This window comes from Limulus polyphemus, unplaced genomic scaffold, assembly GCF_000517525.1.
Source record: "Limulus polyphemus unplaced genomic scaffold, Limulus_polyphemus-2.1.2 Scaffold7438, whole genome shotgun sequence".
Classification (NCBI taxonomy): Eukaryota; Metazoa; Arthropoda; class Merostomata; order Xiphosura; family Limulidae; genus Limulus; species Limulus polyphemus.
Genome location: NW_013673048.1, coordinates 8,738 through 28,795, shown reverse-complemented (window position 1 = coordinate 28,795; position 20,058 = coordinate 8,738). Strand labels below are relative to the sequence as shown.

Sequence of the window (20,058 nt, the reverse complement as noted above, 5' to 3'; positions counted from 1 at the left end):
CTAGAACAGTTTACAGCCAGCATCCTTTAGTGAGTAAATTATCGAGCAGCTAGCTAGAACAGTTTACAGCCAGCATCCTTTAGTGAGTAAATTATCGAGCAGCTAGCTAGAACAGTTTACAGCCAGCATCCTTTAGTGAGTAAATTATCGAGCAGCTAGCTAGAACAGTTTACAGCCAGCATCCTTTAGTGAGTAAATTATCGAGCAGCTAGCTAGAACAGTTTACAGCCAGCATCCTTTAATGAGTAAATTATCGAGCAGCTAGCTAGGACAGTTTACATCCAGCGCAGGAGCAGAGCTAAACTGAAGACGTCACTTCACTAGGAAAGATTTTGAAAGTTTCGTATTTGTAACTCTAAATTAGTATTTAAATATGTAGTAACCAGTAAACTATGTTAAAGTAAAAATATAGACCTTGAAAAAGAGTTCCTGGATCTTTCGGGAACGTGTTGTCAAAATCTAGAAAATAGTTGCATAAGTAGACAGAAGAGGGCCCTTTATAGAAACCCTAATAATTACCTTTATATTTCTAGTCGCTATTCAAGTTATGTCACGCAATACTTCAAGAAATAATGTGTCGAATCTAGATCATAAAGAAAATGTTTCACAGATATTGAAAGTATTTATATAAAGTAAAGCCGGGAAACTTCCAGGTGCTCCTCCTTTGTTTTGCTTTATATAAAGTCTATGTACTTCTCTTTAGTTGAACTGAACACGTAACAAACGTCATCACACATAGATATACTTTGGTATTGCATTCGAAACAAAAAATAATCCATACAATTAACGAAACAATAAAAAGTTTTATGAGCGCCGTTAGTCGTTATTTATCTCATTTTTTTTCCCTCCAATGATGTTGAGAAACCTTCACTTCAAACGTTTTTTTTTCACCTGAAATTAATGCCAGCCTTGATACAAAGTAATATTAATTTTGTGACGACACAAAAGAATGTTATTAGTTTTGACGTACAAAGATAAAAAGCAGGTAAATTTTAGAAGCATGAGTCTAAAAAAAGATAACCATATTTGTGTCCTTCATAGTTGTGTACGTTTTACCAGACCGGTTTAAAATAAACAAGTTAACAAGTCTCCTGATTACTACAGATGATTTCAAATCACGATGAAGCGGAATGTATCAGATCTAAGTTTGACATTAGTTGGTTTGCATAGATAATGTGATGAAACTGAAAACTGATCGCTTTAGAAAGGAACATAACATATTTTTCCTATGCAACACATTCATACACTCAGATGTGTTCAGATCTGGGTTTAGAATTTCTAAGACATTTCTTCTAGTTTGCGACACTTGAAAACAAAGGAATATGGATCAACTTGAGATACCTGAACCAATAAGTAACTACCTTCTAATGCAACTACATTTTAATCAGAACGTTCTTCTTTCCGTCACGTTTCTTGAACAGGATTTGTGTACTGTATTTTTATAACATATATTTCATTTAGTGAATGTTATGGTGTTACTCTCTAAATGCAGCCATAAATTTACTGACTTTGCTGTATCACAGTGCACCCAAACGGTAGTGTAATTCCTACGTAACTACTGCACCCAAACGGTAGTGTAATTTATACGTAACTACTGCACCCAAACGGTAGTGTAATTCGTACGTAACTACTGCACCCAAACTGTAGTGTAATTCGTACGTAACTACTGCACCCAAACGGTAGTGTAATTCGTACGTAACTACTGCACCCAAACGGTAGTGTAATTCGTACGTAACTACTGCACCCAAACGGTAATATGAATTGTATTCAACAAATGTCAAACTTCAGATAGAGAAACGGGTCGAGCAGTTTAATGTCAAATTAAAATACGACTTGAATATCTTTTCCTGTATCTGTTTTAGGATTTAGAAAATCTTTAGTTCAGCAGTTCTCGTGCAAGTCACTCACAGGTTTGTATTGGAACTGGTGTAGGATTTAGAAAATCTTTAGTTCAGCAGTTCTCGTGCAAGTCACTCACAGGTTTGTATTGGAACTGGTGTAGGATTTATAAAATCTTTAGTTCAGCAGTTCTCGTGCAAGTCACTCACAGGTTTGTATTGGAACTGGTGTAGGATTTATAAAATCTTTAGTTCAGCAGTTCTCGTGCAAGTCACTAATAGATTTGTATTAGAGCTGATCTAGGATTAAATAACCTTTAGTTTATTTCGGCAGTTCTCATGCCAGTCACTCACAGTTTTGTATTAGAGCTGATCTAGGATTTAATAACCTTTAGTTTATTTCGGCAGTTCTCGTGCCAGTCACTCACAGATTTGTATTAGAGCTGATCTAGGAGAGTGACTGGCATGAGAACTGCCGAAATAAACTAAAGGTTATTAAAACAGATTTGTATTAGAGCTGATCTAGGATTTAATAACCTTTACTTTATTTCGGTAGTTCTCATGCCAGTCACTCACAGATTTGTATTAGAGCTGATCTAGGATTTAATAACCTTTAGTTTATTTCGGCAGTTCTCATGCCAGTCACTCACAGATTTGTCTTTCTCTTCCAGTGAATCAGATTTACTTAGTTGTAGATGAACCTCAGTCGGAGCGACTCCTCGTCCGACAGAAAAACAGTCCAGGTAGGATGAACATGCTTTAGGATACATTTAACAGCTAACACTTCCAATAAATCTAACCTTAACAACATTTAAAATGCAATATTTCTGTTGGATGTAACACATAGTGTTCCTCCAAACACTCGCCCTCCGTTATCTGCATTATTATAATAATATTGAAATGAAATTTACGTAATTTTGGATTACAAAAAGAGAAGAATTCAACGTATTTTATTATTATTCAGTACATTAAACGCGGCTCTTCACGATATCCATATTTCTAGAAAGCATCTGGAAGAAGAAGTTTTTGAAAGAACGAAAGAAAACTTCTGAGTTGGAACATGAGTGTACTAAAAACAGGGACTTGTTAGAAAAATTCCATCGAGACCTTCTGGCGAAATTAGAACTTGGTATTAGTAACAATGTTGTGACAGGGAAGGCTGGACTACCTTCGAAAAAGGTGAGCAAAATGAAAAACAGTTCTAGTTCCCACACTTTTCCTAGTGCTAGAATCTCTTTCTTATGAAGACAATACTGTAAAAATTCAAAATATTCAAACAAAAACATTATCTAAATGAGACCATCTTATATTCAAAGTTGTCAAACATCATAAATGACTTTTCATAACATCTTACTTGTATAGTAAAATATTATTTAGGTATTTTGTTTGAGGTAGACTTGAATACTAATTCTGATAATGACATGTGGTCACTGACCTTTCCAATTCTTTTTTACTGAAAATTCCTTTTTTTTTTTGCTGTAATGTACTCAAAACTAATTTGATTTACTGAGCATCTCGAAACAAATTTAAGATTTTTAAGTCAAAATAAAACAAGATTTCTTAAGAACTATAAACTTTCCTTGTGTTCAGTTGCTTTTGTAGACGCAATAATGCAGTGGTCCCTTAAATGTTAATAAGATTAGTAAAAGTTGTTTATTTGAAAAGGGGTAATAGGGATCGACAAAAAAGCACAGAAATAAGTTGAATCAAAACGCAAGCCTTCAACTATGGACTTTAAAAAACGTAAATAAAAGAGGCTGGAAATAGTGTTTACATTATTTTCTCAAGCTACAAATCCCTATTTTGGCTCCACTAAAGTTGATAAGTACTGTAGAAATTGAGTCAAAAGGAGTTTTGTAGCTTGTTTATTTACTTTTTTTTGAAGTCCCTAGTTGTAGGCTTAAAAACATAATATTTGTGTTTGGATTCAACTTGTTACTGTATTTTTTTGACGATCCCTATTTCCTTTTTTTAAATTAACAAGTTTTACTAATATTGTTCCTTAAGTTTTTATGTCTATTTGCGGATAATACATTTTATAGTACATAAGTGCATATTGTTTCAGTTGAATGTTACATGTTTTTCAACAGTTTACTGCTGCATTGTTTTGTTTTCTACCCGACCATTATTTACTGAGCCAGGTGGCTTTGGTTTGGTTGAAGTTAAGCACAAAGTTACACAATGGGCTCTTGGCTATCAGTAAAGAAACCATGTTTCTAGCGTTGTAAGTCTGCAGACATGCCGCTGTGCCACTGGGAGGGCAGGTGGCTTTGCGCCTGAGGTTTCGCGTAAATGCATTTAAACACGTGCCGAGTATAATTGCAGACGTTCATAACAACGTCGCATCTATTCTGTATTTATAACCATGTAAATTATCTTTCAATGTAAAATAATCAACTTTTTAAATATGTCATGGACATTCCGAGCGTTTCATGTAGAATATTTGTCTAGGTTTTGATGCAAGATACCCAGCCGATTTTCTGTAGGCTTGTGAAACAATAATATGAATAATAATAATAATATGAACAAATGGGCAAAATTTGATTTTGTCTAACACTCGTGAAAACGCTTATTTTGCTTATTATCAATGTTTGGGTGGCCTTAACTATTGAACAGGAAGGTTTTGAGTGTTGTTTCGAGAATAAGTCTGATTTTTAAGGTAGTTTTTGCCCCAATGTTCTATTAGAGTTTGAGCAAATTCCTGTGCGATCTCTAATAATAAGGCTGGAGACACTCTAATAAATAAACACATTGTTTACTCTGATAAAACAAAGAGTTTCCGACTAGTATAAAACAGAGTATTTCTGATTAGTATAACGGTGTTTAAATATTTTCTACATTTCTACGATACTTGAATGGCTTTGTAGAGTTTATGTTGGTAGCGAAGAAGAACTTAGACAATTTTAGAGGGTGCCAATCTCAACTTTCAAGAATCAATTTAAAAATATCCGTACAACCTTCGCAGGAGTTTGTTTAGTAGCTGTATATAGATTTTGGTGCAGCATACCTAGCCGTTTTTCTGTACGCTTCGGTGTTTGAATGGCTTCGAAGAGAAATTGAATAGTAACGATGAAAAACTGATAAAATCTCTCCTACTCTTTCAAGAATCAACATAAACATAATCCTATGTACCTGTACATTCATAACCGTTTTTCCTGTAGGGTTGTGAAACAAGAATAATATGAATAATAATAATATGAAAAACGAATGGATGAATTTTGTCTAACAATCGGAAAATCAACTTTTTTTGCTATTATCAATATTTTACCAGCCTTAATCATTGAGATAGAAGATCTTGAGTGTTGTTCCAAGAACAAGTCTGCTTTCTTAGATAGTTTTGGCCCGTATATTCTTTAGAATTTATGTGAAATTCCTGGGCAGTCCCTATTATGAACCATTGTCTTGGTTCATGATATTTTACTAAATAGTTCACTTTATTGAGATTGTTCGTAATGCTTTGTTGAATATATTAAAACTGGAGATATATATTTTTATTATTAAAATTGAGGTTATATATTTTCATTTTATTGTTGAAACTGGAAATATGTTGAGGGTATGTATGCTAAACGTTTAAACGTTAATAGTGTTTGTTTGTTTGAAGTTAAGCACAAAGCAAACAATGGGCTATCTGTACTTTTGCCCACCACGGGTATCGAAACTCGGATTTTAGTCCGCAGATATACCGCTGTGTCACTGGGGGGAAGGTTAATAACGCTGTAATTATTAAATAATAACACATAGTGTAATTTGCTTCTTTCGGCCGTGAAAGCTTTTATATAAATAGTAACTTTATTCCAGGATTTTATAAAAAGTTACCTATTACTACATATATCACAGATAAGAAGTTGAAAATCGGTTATCAAATGAGTTATTGAGAAAATCTGTTTGTTTCATAATAAGACATAAAGTTAAACACAGGGTATAGTATTTCCTAGTTTTGAATTGATAGGTTATGGGGACGGCAAGCTAGTCAAAACACTCATGGCCAACTCTTCGGTTACTCTAATTAAATAGTACGATTTGAAAGAAATCCTTATAAAGCACTCACGGAGTCATCGCTGCAGTAGGACTCTAACCACGAACCTTTGGATTCACAGTCTTGGCACAACATATAGTAGGCCACGCTCGGCTCTTTGTTACAGACTTGAACTACCGGTATCATCATCTGAAACATGTATAAAATCCTCTAATTTCGAGATATATATACCGAGTAATTGAATAGCTGACCACAGACTAAAACATGAACTTATGTTTGTAAGTAAGCTTCTTAGTCTAGAAAAAAATGTTTAGCAAATTCATTTCATGCTTTAATAGTTATCCTTGTCTTTAACAGTTTTATTAGCTCATTTAAAACTCAAAGATTTATGTGTTAATAAAGCATAACCCTGAGTATACTGAGATAGGTATGGATAGGAATAATACTTGTGTTTTTTTATACAGTTAAGTGCGAAAATCGCAATAGCTCGACTTCTTCAAGAAATTGAAGATCTGAAAAGTCGAGTAGAATCTACTAAATTCCGACACAAAGCTGAAATTAAAGTAAGTAGCCACAATGAAAATCTATTTTGGAAAATAATTTAGTCAAAAATCAAGTGAATAAAAAAACGTTGGCGTGATGACAGAGATGTTATGTTTCTGTAAAAAGTAATATGTATATTTTTAAAACGTTGGCGTGATGACAGAGATGTTATGTTTCTGTAAAAAGTAATATATATTTTTTTAAATGTTGGCGTGATGACAGAGATGTTATGTTTCTGTAAAAGTAATATTTTTTTTAAATGTTGGCGCGATGACAGAGATGTTATGTTTCTGTGAAAAGTAATATTTTTTTTTAAATGTTGGCGTGATGACAACAATGTTATATTTCTGTATATTAATGTTTAATTTTCCACTCTTCACCAAAACTCACGGTCGCTTTTCACATTGTTGTAGCGTGTTCATATTAGTGGTCAAGAAGATAATGTTTGTTGTAGTATGTTCTTGATAGCGGTGAAGAAGGTGTTGTTTGTTGTAGTGTGTTTATGTTACTGGTCAAGAAGATACTGTTTGTTGTAGTGTGTTCATGTTAGTGGTCAAGAAAATACTGTCTGTTGTAGTGTGTTCATGTTAGCGGTGAAGAAGATACTGTTTATTGTAATGTGTTCATGTTAGCGGTGAAGAAGGTACTGTAAGATGTAGTGTGTTCATGTTAGTGGTCAAGAAGATACTGTTTGTTGTAGTGTGTTCATGTTAGCGGTGAAGAAGGTACTGTTTGTTGTAGTGTGTTCATGTTAGTGGTTAAGAAGATACTGTTTGTTGTAGTGTGTTCTTGTTAGCGGTGAAGAAGGTACTGTTTGTTGTAGTATGTTCTTGGTAGCGGTGAGGAAGGTACTGTTTGTTATAGTGTGTTCATGTTAGTGGTCAAGAAGATACTGCTTGTTGTAGTATGTTCTTGGTAGCGGTGAAGAAGGTACTGTTTGTTGTAGTGTGTTCATGTTAGTGGTCAAGAAGATACTATTTGTTGTAGTGTGTTCTTGTTAGCGGTGAAGAAGGTACTGTTTGTTGAAGTGTGTTCTTGTTAGCGGTGAAGAAGGTACTGTTTGTTGTAGTGTGCTCATGTTAGTGGTCAAGAAGATACTATTTGTTGTAGTGTGTTCTTGTTAGCGGTGAAGAAGGTACTGTTTGTTGTAGTGTGCTCATGTTAGTGGTCAAGAAGATACTATTTGTTGTAGTGTGTTCTTGTTAGCGGTGAAGAAGGTACTGTTTGTTGAAGTGTGTTCTTGTTAGCGGTGAAGAAGGTACTGTTTGTTGTAGTATGTTCTTGGTAGCGGTGAAGAAGGTACTGTTTGTTGTAGTGTGTTCATGTTAGTGGTCAAGAAGATACTATTTGTTGTAGTGTGTTCTTGTTAGCGGTGAAGAAGGTACTGTAAGATGTAGTGTGTTCATGTTAGTGGTCAAGAAGATACTGTTTGTTGTAGTGTGTTCATGTTAGCGGTGAAGAAGGTACTGTTTGTTGTAGTATGTTCTTGGTAGCGGTAAAGAAGGTACTGTTTGTTGTAGTGTGCTCATGTTAGCGGTCAAGAAGATACAGTTGGTTTTGGTGTTCCTTTTGGATATATATAAATATATCGTGTATAACTTATATTATTTAATGTTTATCTGTAAATATTTTATACGTGATATAGTTAAATAAAGTTCAGATATATTTCTCTATAAACAGCTCACATGTCTCGTTCAGAACGAGGTTAAGATACTCCGTCGAGACCTGGTCAAGAAGAAAATTCAAATAACTTTACTGCGTAACCAAGAGCAGTGCGCAATGGACATGTCTCAAAGAGACAGTTATATCAGTATTCTCTAGTCACTTTGACTCGATGAAGCAGTGCGCAACGGACATGTCTCAAGGCGTTAATATTCTCTAGTCACTTTGACTCGATGGAGCAGTGCGCAACGGACATGTCTCAAGGCGTTAATATTCTCTAGTCACTTTGACTCGATGGAGCAGTGTGGGATGGACATGTCTCAAGGCATCAGTATTCTCTAATCACTTTGACTCGATGGAGCAGTGTGCGATGGACATGTCTCAAGGCGTTAATATTCTCTAGTCAATTTGACTCGATGGAGAAGTGTGGGATTGACATGTCTCAAGGCATCAGTATTCTCTAGTCAATTTGACTCGATGGAGCAGTGTGGGATGGACATGTCTCAAGGCATCAGTATTCTCTAGTCAATTTGACTCGATGGAGCAATGTGGGATGGACATGTCTCAAGGCATCAGTATTCTCTAATCACTTTGACTCGATGGAGCAGTGTGCGATGGACATGTCTCAAGGCGTTAATATTCTCTAGTCACTTTGACTCGATGGAGCAGTGTGTGATGGACAGAGCTTTACGAGGCAGTTACATCAGTATTCTCTAGTCACTCTGACTCTAAGAACAAGCCAGCTGCAACAGTATTGTCTCGTCATACTGAAATTATTTGTATAATGAAATTTCCTACATAAAGACCACTAACATTCTGTATCAAAAATTCAGTGTAATACAAATCACAATGAATTGACTAAAACTAAACAAAGTTGAAATATTGTAATAAGAGTATTGGTTGTGATTCCTCCATTATTTAACCTTTTTCTGTATTGATCTCGGAGCAAGAAAAAAAAACAACATATCGAATGTAAACTGTTGCTAAGCAATATGTGGCTCCATCGTGGGACTGCAAATTGTACTATAATCCAATATATTACTAAAAATTGTGTAATAAAATACAGTTTTGTAACTAAATTACATATAAAGCTCTCTCTATTTCTTTGTATTATAAAAATACAACCGAAAACAATGCAAGATAAAAAGAGGTTTTTGTTTATTAAAATTTAAGGTCTGAATTGAGTCAGACTTTGTATTTAACGAAAATCTTGTCAGCGGTCGTCATGACAACTAACGCCAAACATGACTGGTAAAAGTTCCAAGTCTTAACTATCTCAAGTTGACCTTAACTTAATCAAATAGTTATTGCTGTCTAAGTCTATTCAACTTAGGCTAAAATAATATTAAAGTATCCACGAAAAACAATAAGTAATCTATTATTTGTTACAAATTTTGATCCTGAAACAACAGGCTATGGCTACACAATGCTATTTTTATTACGATTAATGACAAAAATTGGAAATAGATGGTTTAATTTTGCTCATCTCTACTGCTGTTAAAATACACGATTAATAGAACAAATAATGTACATAATGTGTTAAAAAAGACGATTCTTAGACCAAACAACGTACAAGAAATATTAAAATACACGATTCATAAACCAAACAACGGACATGAAACATAAAAATACACAATTTGTAGGCCACATAACTCGCGATTAGAATCCCCTTTTATCGAACAATGTATGGAAAACATAAAAAAGCACGATTCATATCAAACACAACGTGGATTAAATATTAAATTACGTGATTAATAGACTGACCACATGGGTGAGATATTAAATTCATAATTGTGTTGGTATTTGTAGAAATAACCAAGAGATGGCACTACTTAGCTCTTCTTCAAACCTAAAATACTCTGTTTTGAATAAAAATTAAAGCACCTACAACATAATAAAACAGAATGAATTCCTTAAAAACAGGTATCTACCGTAACATCTAGCACGACTAATTCTAAATATCAAAGTATGAATATTTTGTTTTTGTTTTTTTCGGATATTTGACCAAAACCAATAGTCCCTAATTTTGAACCATACAGCAACGAGAAGTAAGTCTTTAATAACCCCAACTTTTGGGCTACTTTTATCTAACAGAGGGATTTAATTGTCAATTTGATAACGTACCCAAGATGCCGAGCACGATATTTTGTTAACAACCGTACCATGGTCTCTGAGATCCATAATCTACTTAACCACCCCCGGTTTGAATATTATCAGCTCATATAGATATTTGTCCCTTATGATCAAACGGGTATATGTCTTCCTGTAAACACGCTTATCACCAACACAAATCTCCATGGAGAAGTAAACCCCACAAGTTTTCTACGCTTTTAATTACTCATCAGAATTGAGCATTTTAACCAAATATTATTCTAGTGATTTCATATGTTAATCTTCCATTTAAAATCATGTTTATTTCATTTTTATTCAAAACAATTTCTTAGTAGAGAATCACCTATAAATCCATTTTACAAAATCAGCTTTAATTATTCGTTTCTTCAAAGCTCTGTTCATAAGTGTTTTGATAAAAATTTATCTTTATTTGTTAAGAAAACAGTTTTTACGCGATTTTCTTTAAGACTCAAAACGAATCATTGAAAATAATTTAATATATCGTAGCAGATGTAGATGTAGGTTTTTAGATAATAAAAATATCGCAACCATTTATTCTGTTTTACAAAAATCACAATATCTCGGAGTGATAACATACTATAGATTTCATCAAAAATTACGGTAATCTATATAAATATAACAATATTGTCTGTTGTCTGTCCATGTAATTACTTCGCATGGTATGAATGGATCTTCACCAAAATTGGTATGGAGGTTCATTAAGGAAGATACATACAAATTTTCAGTTTTGCGGTTTTTATGAGCGTTTTTAACCACTACTTCGCCCCCTGTTGACGGATCTTTACCAAATTTAGTATGAAAGTTTGTTTGTTTTATAATTCATAACGGCTCTAGTCTAACTTTGTTATACGACTCAAAACAGGAAAATAAACTAATTAACTTACTAATCAACAAATAAATGGATAGCAGCTCTGGCCTAGCTTTGTGAAAACACTAGTAATACTTTGTATAGTAGGGTCTAAAATAAATCAATTAATCTGAGAATAGGATGATGGGTATCTTTATTTGTCGTTAAGAGCAGTTACCCAGACAACGACCTTTCGATAAGAGCATTTTAATCACAAAGAAGCAGAAAAATAATGTTTAATAATAAACGACGAGTCTTACCAACGTTTTCTTTGACTTTTTATTGATAATTTTATGACATTTTAAAATTGATAACGGCTATAGCATAAGTATTTCACGAATCAACAAACTAATGGATAGCGGCCCTAGCCTAATTTTATTATAACATTAGTGATACTTCAAATAATTTCGCCTAAAGTTAAATTGTAATCTTTTGAATAGTTAGGCCTAAAGTTGAATTGTAATCTTTTGAATAGTTAGGCCTAAAGTTGAATTGTAATATTTTGAATAGTTAAGCCTAAAATAAGTCAATTAGTCTTACCACAGGCGGATGGTGTTCTTTGTTGTTAAGCCTTTCATTACCTAGACCGAATTATCGGTACGAGCTTTATCATTATAAAGAAACAAAAATTAATGTTTATCAATAAATGTCTTGTTTTACGAATATTTTCTTTAAGTATTCATTAACAATTCTAGTACGTTTTTTTTTAAACTTATAACGGCTCTAGCCTAAGTATTTCACTTACGAATCATCAAACTAACTGATAGCAGTTCTTGCCTAACTTTTTTATAACACTAGTAATATCTTTGAATGGTTAGGCCTTAAGTTGTAGAATAATAAACGGACCTTTTCTCTACGTTAAAATACTTTTATTGCGACCTTTCGGCCCTGTTACCGGAGCCTTCATTGGGCAATAATGCACTGAACGAACAAATTCATTAAACTGCCTGGTTTTTAATTTTTTCTAAACTACTTATAATCACCAAAAGCTCGTAATAAAAGTATTTTAACGTAGAGAAAATTCCGTTTATAATTCTACTTATTAATTTACCTACGTTATGAGTTTTAAACAACAGTTAGGCCTTAAGTTGAAAAGATAAGCTTAACTTTGAACAGTTAAGCTTAAAGTAAGTCAATTAGTCTCACCACAGGTGGATGACTGTTTGTTTGTTGTTAAATACAAAGCTACCCAAAAAAGGATTGTTAATACGAGCTTCATTTCATCGTAAAGAAGCAGAAATTAATGTTAAACTGACAACGGGAAAACAAATTATTTCACTTTCTAATCAAGAAATTGAGAGATAGCGGCTCTAGCCTAACTTTGTCATAACACTAGTAATACTTTAAATAATTAGGCCTCAAGTTAAATTATATTACTTTGAATAGTTAAGCCTAAAGTAAGTCAATTAGTCTCACCACAGGTGGATGACTTTGTTTGTTTGTTGTTAATTGCAAAGCTACCCAAACAAAGGACTATCTATACGAGCTTCGTTTCATCAGAGAGAAGCAGAAAATAATGTTAATTGAAAAGCATCAAGATTTAAGAAGATTTTTTTTATATTTTTCATTAACAATTTTGGGGCGTTTGTTTAACTGATAACGGCTCTAGCCTAAGTATTTCACTCAACAGTCTAGTATTAATATGTCTTCTATACACCAATATGCATTACAGAAATTAAAGAATATGTATTTTACTTACTAATCAAGAAACTGATATATAGAGGCGCTAGCCTAACTTTGTTATAACATATGTAAGACTTTGAATAATTAGGCCTAAAGTTAAGCTATAATACTTTGAATAAATAAGCCTAAAGTAAGTTAATTAGCCCTATACAAGTAGATGGTTCTGTTTTTGTTTTGTTTTTATATGTTTGTTTGTTGATGATGTTGTGAGCAAAGCTACCCAAACAATCGATACCCGGTTTTTATTGTTGTAAAGCCTCCCATTTACCATTCAGCCATCGGGAAGCAAATGATTTTTCAGCCGCCTCGTTTTGTTTTTCAACTTTTTTAAAAAGAAATTCATTATATATTGTATTATAAAACTATAAATATAACAATACTGTCTGTTGTATGTCCATGTAACTTCTTCGCAGGGTGTGGATGTATCTTCACCAAAATTGGCATGGAGGTTCATTGGGTCCATAGGGAAATATATAAAAAAATTTAGTTTTACATTTTGCAGTTTTATGGCGTTTTTTACCACTTCTTCGACTCCTGTGCATGGATGTTCACTACATTTGGCATGGTTTGTTGAGTCCGTGGGAAGATACATACAAATTTTCAGTTTCACAATTTGTGTTTTTCAGTCTTATTGGCGTTTTTGCGATTTTTTTCAATTACATATAAGAGAAGCATCTTTTCATTTTCTAAAATAACCTTTTATCAATCATGTATTTACATAACTTCCGACCAGTGGACGGATACTCCAGCTAGTCTATAGATAATTTGTTTTTGCACGCTAACAATGCCAAGGACAACACCACGACAAGAATAAGGTTTTATTCCAACCTTAAAATACCAGCTTTTTAACTATTTAAAACTATTTATGCATCAAATTGCTGGTTCACGTATGAGTTTGTTAGTTCCAGAGACCTTAACGACAAGATTCCCTTCAGAGAAAAACTAACAAAGAACTTGTAAACAACATATACTGTCTATATTACAATTAATAGCACTAATTACTAATACGACTTCCTGTGTAATTTAAATAGAAAATGAGTGATTTCAAAAAAATGTATTTTTCTTTAGGTACTTTACACTGAGTGTTATAATGTATAAAAATATACAATAACTCAATATGATGCGATATGTGAACTCAACCAGTAATTAACAGTATCAGAAAAAGTCAGTAGTTTGAGGATTTAGGTATTTACATTTATTGTTGAAACAGCTAACAATATAAAATTACGAAAAAGTTCTAACTCGAAGGTTGCGTGACAGAATAACAAATAAACGTGTATAACAATGTTTACAAGCGCTTGAAACAATATGATAAAGGCTCCAGAAATAGGGCAGTAAGCTCGCAAATAAAAATAGAGAAAAGTCCGTGTATAATTCTATATATTAATTTACCTACATCAAGAGTCTTAAACAACAGAGAATTAAAAAGTCCAAAATTGAGTTTTTACATTAAGAATCAATAAAACTGCATATCAAAATGTATCATATGTTCCTTAGTATGGGCGTGTTATTCAAATATATACATAGCAGAAACCAATAGATTAGTAGCAGAACATACTCGAGAACTTCTCAGAGATATAATAAATTGTAATGCAAATAAACCAGTAGCTCGACTCTTAATTTTCCACAAATATAGGCTACTTTGAATAGCTAGACATAACATAAGTCAAATATTCGCATCACAGACAGATGGTTATCTTTGTTTATTGTTAAGCATAAAATTACCTAAACTGGAGAATCGTTACGAGCTTCTTCATTATAAAAAGTCAAAAATCAACGTTCATTAATAATAAATGTCATGTTTTATGAACATTTTCTTCGAGTTTTCATTAACAATTCTAGGACAGTTTTTTAACTGATAACGGCTTTAGCTTAAGTATATCCCTCACGAATCTAAAACTAGTGCATAGTGAACTTTGCCTAACCTTGTTATGACACTCACCAAAGGAAAATAAAGTATTTCAATTAAAGATTATCTTAATTACTTTAGTGTGAAGACAAAGTAGTGATAAAAAACTAATATAATTGGTTCTTAAACATTAGACTTAACAATAACAGTGTTTTCAATAGACTACTGGTATTTAGTATTGAGTATTTATTTTCAAGCTATAAGTATAAATGGTTGAGACTAATGTAGGAATTAAGCGTTCACAATTTGTTAGATGTAATAAGTGGGTTTTATTTAGGTACTGGCATATACTTTTAAGGAAGCCAGTAGTGAAGATGTGCAATTTGTAGGTTGGAAGAGAAGTTGGAGGCTATCATAATTAAACTAGAGACAATAAATAAAGAAAATTATAGACTGTGGGAAATGGCAGCAGGATTTCAAGAGGGGCTTGAGCTTTTACATGCTAAGAATACATCAACTAACAATGACTTACATGGAGTCAGAAAGAGTACTATTAAGGCTAAAAGTAGTGGACTTGATTGTAATAAGCCTATTCTATTGAGCAACATAGTTCAGCCCTTGGCTTCTGCAGACGAAAAACTATTGGAGAGAAGGGAAACAAAAAATCAGAGAAGGATGTGGATGATAAAGAGGTTATTCATTGACAAGGCATGTGGATAGGAGAGTCTGTGGGTTAAATAGGGAGAAAAGAATTAGATTATGCTACCCAGTGGCACAGGTGGAGGATATAACTGACAAAGCAGGAGATATAGTATATGGGGCTAGCAGACATGCAGTTTTTGTTGTGCACGTGCTTGCTAATGATGTATAGAAAGGTAGGTCAGAGGAGCTAATTAATAAGTACAATGGGTTGATAAAGGCATTGAAAGGAAAAGGCCATAAATTATTTTTGTCAGGGATACTGCCCAGAATTAAATGTGAGGATGAAGTTGTAAGTAGATCACTAGGGTTAAATGCTAGGCTTAGGTTAGAATGTAAGGATGAACAGATTAGCTGGTTGGAGTTATGGGAGCAGTACAAATGACGAAGGGAGCTTTTTCGAACGGGTGGTTTACATTCAAATAGGATAGTGGCTGGCTTGTTTGTTAGGCCTATTAACTCAGCTGTAAGGGAAGTTTTAAACTAGACAGTGGTGATGGCCGGGATAAATAAAATACAAAAAGAAAAAGAGGCAGAGAAATGTTTAACATAGGAAACTAGCATAGAAGAAGTTATAAGGGTAGGCTATGCTAATGCTAGAAGTATAATAAATAACATAGATGACTTTAGAGCACTGGTAGGAATGGAGGACTTTGATATAATAAGAATAACTGAAACATGGTTAAACGTAGATGATTTAAATGTCAGAAATTTCTTTGAAATACAGGGTTACACGCTGTTTAATAGGGAAAGAGTACTAAAGAGAGGGGTAGGATTGGCTATATGTTTAAAATGTGACTTACATCCTGTTGAATTTGAGGATATCAAAGATAATAGGCTTTTAGTGGGAATTTGTTACAGACCACCAGATGATACTGATAAAATTTGTGAGAAACTTTACAATGAGATTAATGTTTCAGCTGCTAATTAATTCATAATTATTGGTGATTTTAATTTCAGACATGTAGATTGGAAAATGTTAGAGTCAAACTATGAAGGAGAAAAGTTTTTTTTGAAATTGCTTAAGATGGCTTTCTTCGCCAATTAGTCAAGGAATCTACAAGAAACAATGTTATTTTAGATGTATTGTTAATTTCAAATATATAAACGGTCGAGAGGGTGGAAATTGGGGAACGTCTAGATGCAACTGATCATTGCTCTATTAGGTTCAATATTTTACTGCATATGGAGATAAGGAATAATGATATTTTGGTTACAAATTTTGGAGGAATGCGACAATAATTATCTGGTGTAAATTGGGTGGGCAGCTGAGTTATTTGGAGACACTGATCAGATGTGTAAAATTTTAAAGGTAGTTATTTTAAATATTTAAGGTAAACATATTCCTTATATAAAGAAAAGAGTAGCTGCAAGTAAAAACCTAGGTTGGATCACAAAAGTATAAGAAATAAAAATAAAGAAAGCGTCATAAATTTGAGAAATTTGAATTGACTGGTATGACAAGATTTAGAAGATCAAGAAAGTTGGTGAAACGGGAAATTAGGAAATCAAAGAGGATGTATGAGAAAAGGTTGGTTGAAAATGTAAAAATTAACAGTAAGGATTTCTTTAAATTCCTTAAGGGTAAACAAAATGTTAGAATAGTGGTAGGACCCTTGAGGGATGATAAAGGAAGGCTCGTATCTGGTGATTATGAGGTGGCTGAGTTATTAAATTCTGCTTTTTTTCAGTTTTTACCAATGAAGGTTTAAACAGTATTCCACATCTTGAACAGTTGATAGATGGAAACAAGATGATTGCATTAATCCTGAGCTTGTTAAGAAAAAATTTGGAAGTTTAAAGAGTGATAAGGCTCCTGAGCCAGATAACATTTCCCCAAGGGTTTTGAAGGAAGTTACGGATTGGATATTTAAGCCACTTGCTACTATTTTTTGTAAGTTCTTGAATAATAGGCAAGTACCAGAGGATTGGAAGTTAGCTAATGTAACTCTTCTTTTCAAGGTTGGTGATAAAAATTGTCCCGGTAATTACAGGCCCATTAGTCTTACATCAGTTTTGGGAAAAGTTTTGGAAAGTTTGATAAAAGATACTTTGCAAAGTCATTTAAAGTTTAGAATTTTATTGGATAGTCGACATGATTCTTCTAAGAGAAAATCTTGCCTTACAAATATTTTGATATTCTTTCAAAAGGTTACTGTTTGTGTAGATTAGAGTAAGGTTGTAGTTTTAGTGTATCTGGATTTTCAGAAAGTATATGAAAAGATGCCACATAAAAGGCTTGTAACAACAATTACCTCTATAGGTGTAGGGGATAAGTTAGCAAATTGAACAGAAGAGTGACTGGATAGAAAAAAGCAGAGGGTTGTAACAAATGTGGAGGCAGTAAATTTAAGTGAGTTTAGGAGCAAACTTGATAAGTACATGAATAATAAAGGCTGGCTTTACGTTTTTTTAAACTCATTTATTAATAATTTTAGTTAGATTAGAGGAGTGATACATCCAAGATGGATCAGTAAGTCCCATGTTGTCCCAAAACATTATGTTATGTTACAGATCAACAAACTAATGGATAGCGGCTGTAGCTTAATTTTGTTACAACTCTAGTATTACTTTGAATAATTAGGCCTAAGATTAAAATTCTGGTACTTTGGATTGTTAAGCCGTTTGTAAATCATTTTACTTGAGTTTTCATAAAACAATTTAGGACGTTTTTTAAACTGATGACTACTCTAGTCTAAGTATTTCACTCACGAATCAACAAACTAATGGATAGCGGCTCTAGCATTTGTTATATCACTTACAACAGGAAAATAAACTATTACACTTACGAATCAACAAATTATTACATAGCGGCGCTACCCTAACTTTGTTATAATACTCACAACAGGAAAATAAACTATTTCACTTACGAATCAACAAATTATTACATAGCGGCGCTACCCTAACTTTGTTATAACACTAGAAGTACTATGAATAGTTAGGCCTAATGTAAATCAATTAATTTTACCACAGGTTGGTGGTCATGTTTGTTTGTTGTTAAGCGCAAAGCTACTCAGACCTCTGACTATCTCTACCTAATTTTTAGTATTGTATGTTCTTAACGTTGAGCCACGGGGTGAAGGGGGGGGGGGGCAGGTGTGTGTTTTAAGCCTTATTTTATCTTTCTAATTATTTGTTTCTAAAGATAGCAGTACATACTTTTCATTTGAAATCTATGAATAATTTGTGTTAGCTCCATAAAAATGCCGTGGACAACATCACGAGAAAATAGGGTTTTATTACATCAATATGTAACTGTATTGTTCTAAATTATTTATACACCAACCTGTGTTTCATAGTTCCTTAGTCACATTAGATTCACACACACACAAAAAAAAACGTGTAAACAAAATATATTGTCTATATTACGACTAATTATTTCTATGACTTCCTGTGTAATTTATACAGAAAATGGGTGATTTCACCAAATTTGTTATTCTTTGGTACTTTACACTGAGTGTTGTAATGTGTAAAAATATAACATAACTCAATATGATGCGATATGTGAACCCAACCAATAGTTAACGGTATCAGAAAAAGCAGTTTGCGGATTAAGGTATTTACATGTATTGTTGTAAGAGCTAACAATATAAAATTATTCTCAATGTGATGCAACACGTGGACCCAATCGACGTGAACAGTTTATAAACAAGTCGGTAACTAGAGGGTTGATGCACGTAGTTTGTTTGTTCATTTGAGGATTGTTGTGCAAAGCTACACAAAGAACGATTTGTATAGACTATTGTTTAACTATTTACTGGGGTTTTACCATTTTCCCTCTAATAGGATACTAGCTGCTCAAATTACGGCCGCGTTTTTCCGGCAACATGTCAAGTTAACTCGTGAATTAAACTAGCAGCATGTTTAAACGCTAGTCATCTGACGACAGGCTTTTAAAAGGCAGTCATTGGCTGTACTCAGTCCGGCTGATCAAACCTTTTTTCGCATGCCCGTTCGAAGTTCCATATATAGGACTTCCATACTTAACTAAACTTGTACGCTTGTATATGTGATAATCGATTTAGTAATAAACATAAATACTTGACAAAGTTTCCTGTAAGCCTATTACATTGTTAAGTATTGACAGGGAGGGGCGAAATGGTTAACAGTTTCTCGTTAAAACACTTAATGAACGCTGTCACGGTATTTACTACACTCATCATTCATTTTGGTTTGTCTTCTTCTCACGCAGTATCGTGGTTTTTATCATTAATTAACTCAAAATGGGATTCTGAGAACTCGAAGTTTTAACAAAAACAAGCAAATAATACGAATCCATCAAATACATCATTAATAGCCGAAGTAAATGTATGGCTAGAAGGGCCTAATTCAGAGATACTTAATTAAATGAGGTTGCCTGCATGCAAGTAAGCTGACCCACTGGGCGACTTTTATAAACTTTCTTAACTGAATGAATTAATATGTATTACTTCTACCTGAAAAATAAATAAAGTAAATGATGATTTTTCTATTTACCGAAAAGATATTCCATCCAGGACTTGAGGTGATATGTGAACTGTTTTCAGAAGATAGTAGATCACACGACCGGACCCTGGAATCATCTGGGTTCTCTGGACTTAGGGCAAAGCTATTACACTGAGGATATTTTACACATTCTTTTGCACAATAGATAGTTGTAGAATGGACAGTGGTCATAATAGCTGTGGTTAACCCTCGCATGTTCCTTTGCGTGATTGTGAAAAGACCCGAGTTTACTGCCCAGCCTGAGACCAGACAAAGCGAGAACACTAACAGGAAAGGTGCGGGAACACCTCCACCCATCATGTTGTTAGTTTTACGTTTGGTGTTAGATAGTAAGTATAGGGAT

The 20,058-nt window shown here is 33.5% G+C and overlaps 1 protein-coding gene across 1 annotated transcript in view; it reads left to right on the top strand.

The window, feature by feature from the left end:
- The window catches only part of LOC111089807, a 13,797-nt gene extending 4,760 nt beyond the window's left edge, over positions 1 to 9,037 (top strand). The window contains exons 3-6 of the mRNA XM_022402919.1: positions 2,510 to 2,581; positions 2,842 to 3,017; positions 6,279 to 6,377; positions 8,038 to 9,037. Coding sequence (XP_022258627.1) covers positions 2,510 to 2,581; positions 2,842 to 3,017; positions 6,279 to 6,377; positions 8,038 to 8,178 — 488 coding nt within the window. The 3' untranslated portion in view covers positions 8,179 to 9,037. The remainder of the gene's footprint in view (positions 1 to 2,509; positions 2,582 to 2,841; positions 3,018 to 6,278; positions 6,378 to 8,037) is intronic.
- Positions 9,038 to 20,058: the final 11,021 nt, after the last annotated feature.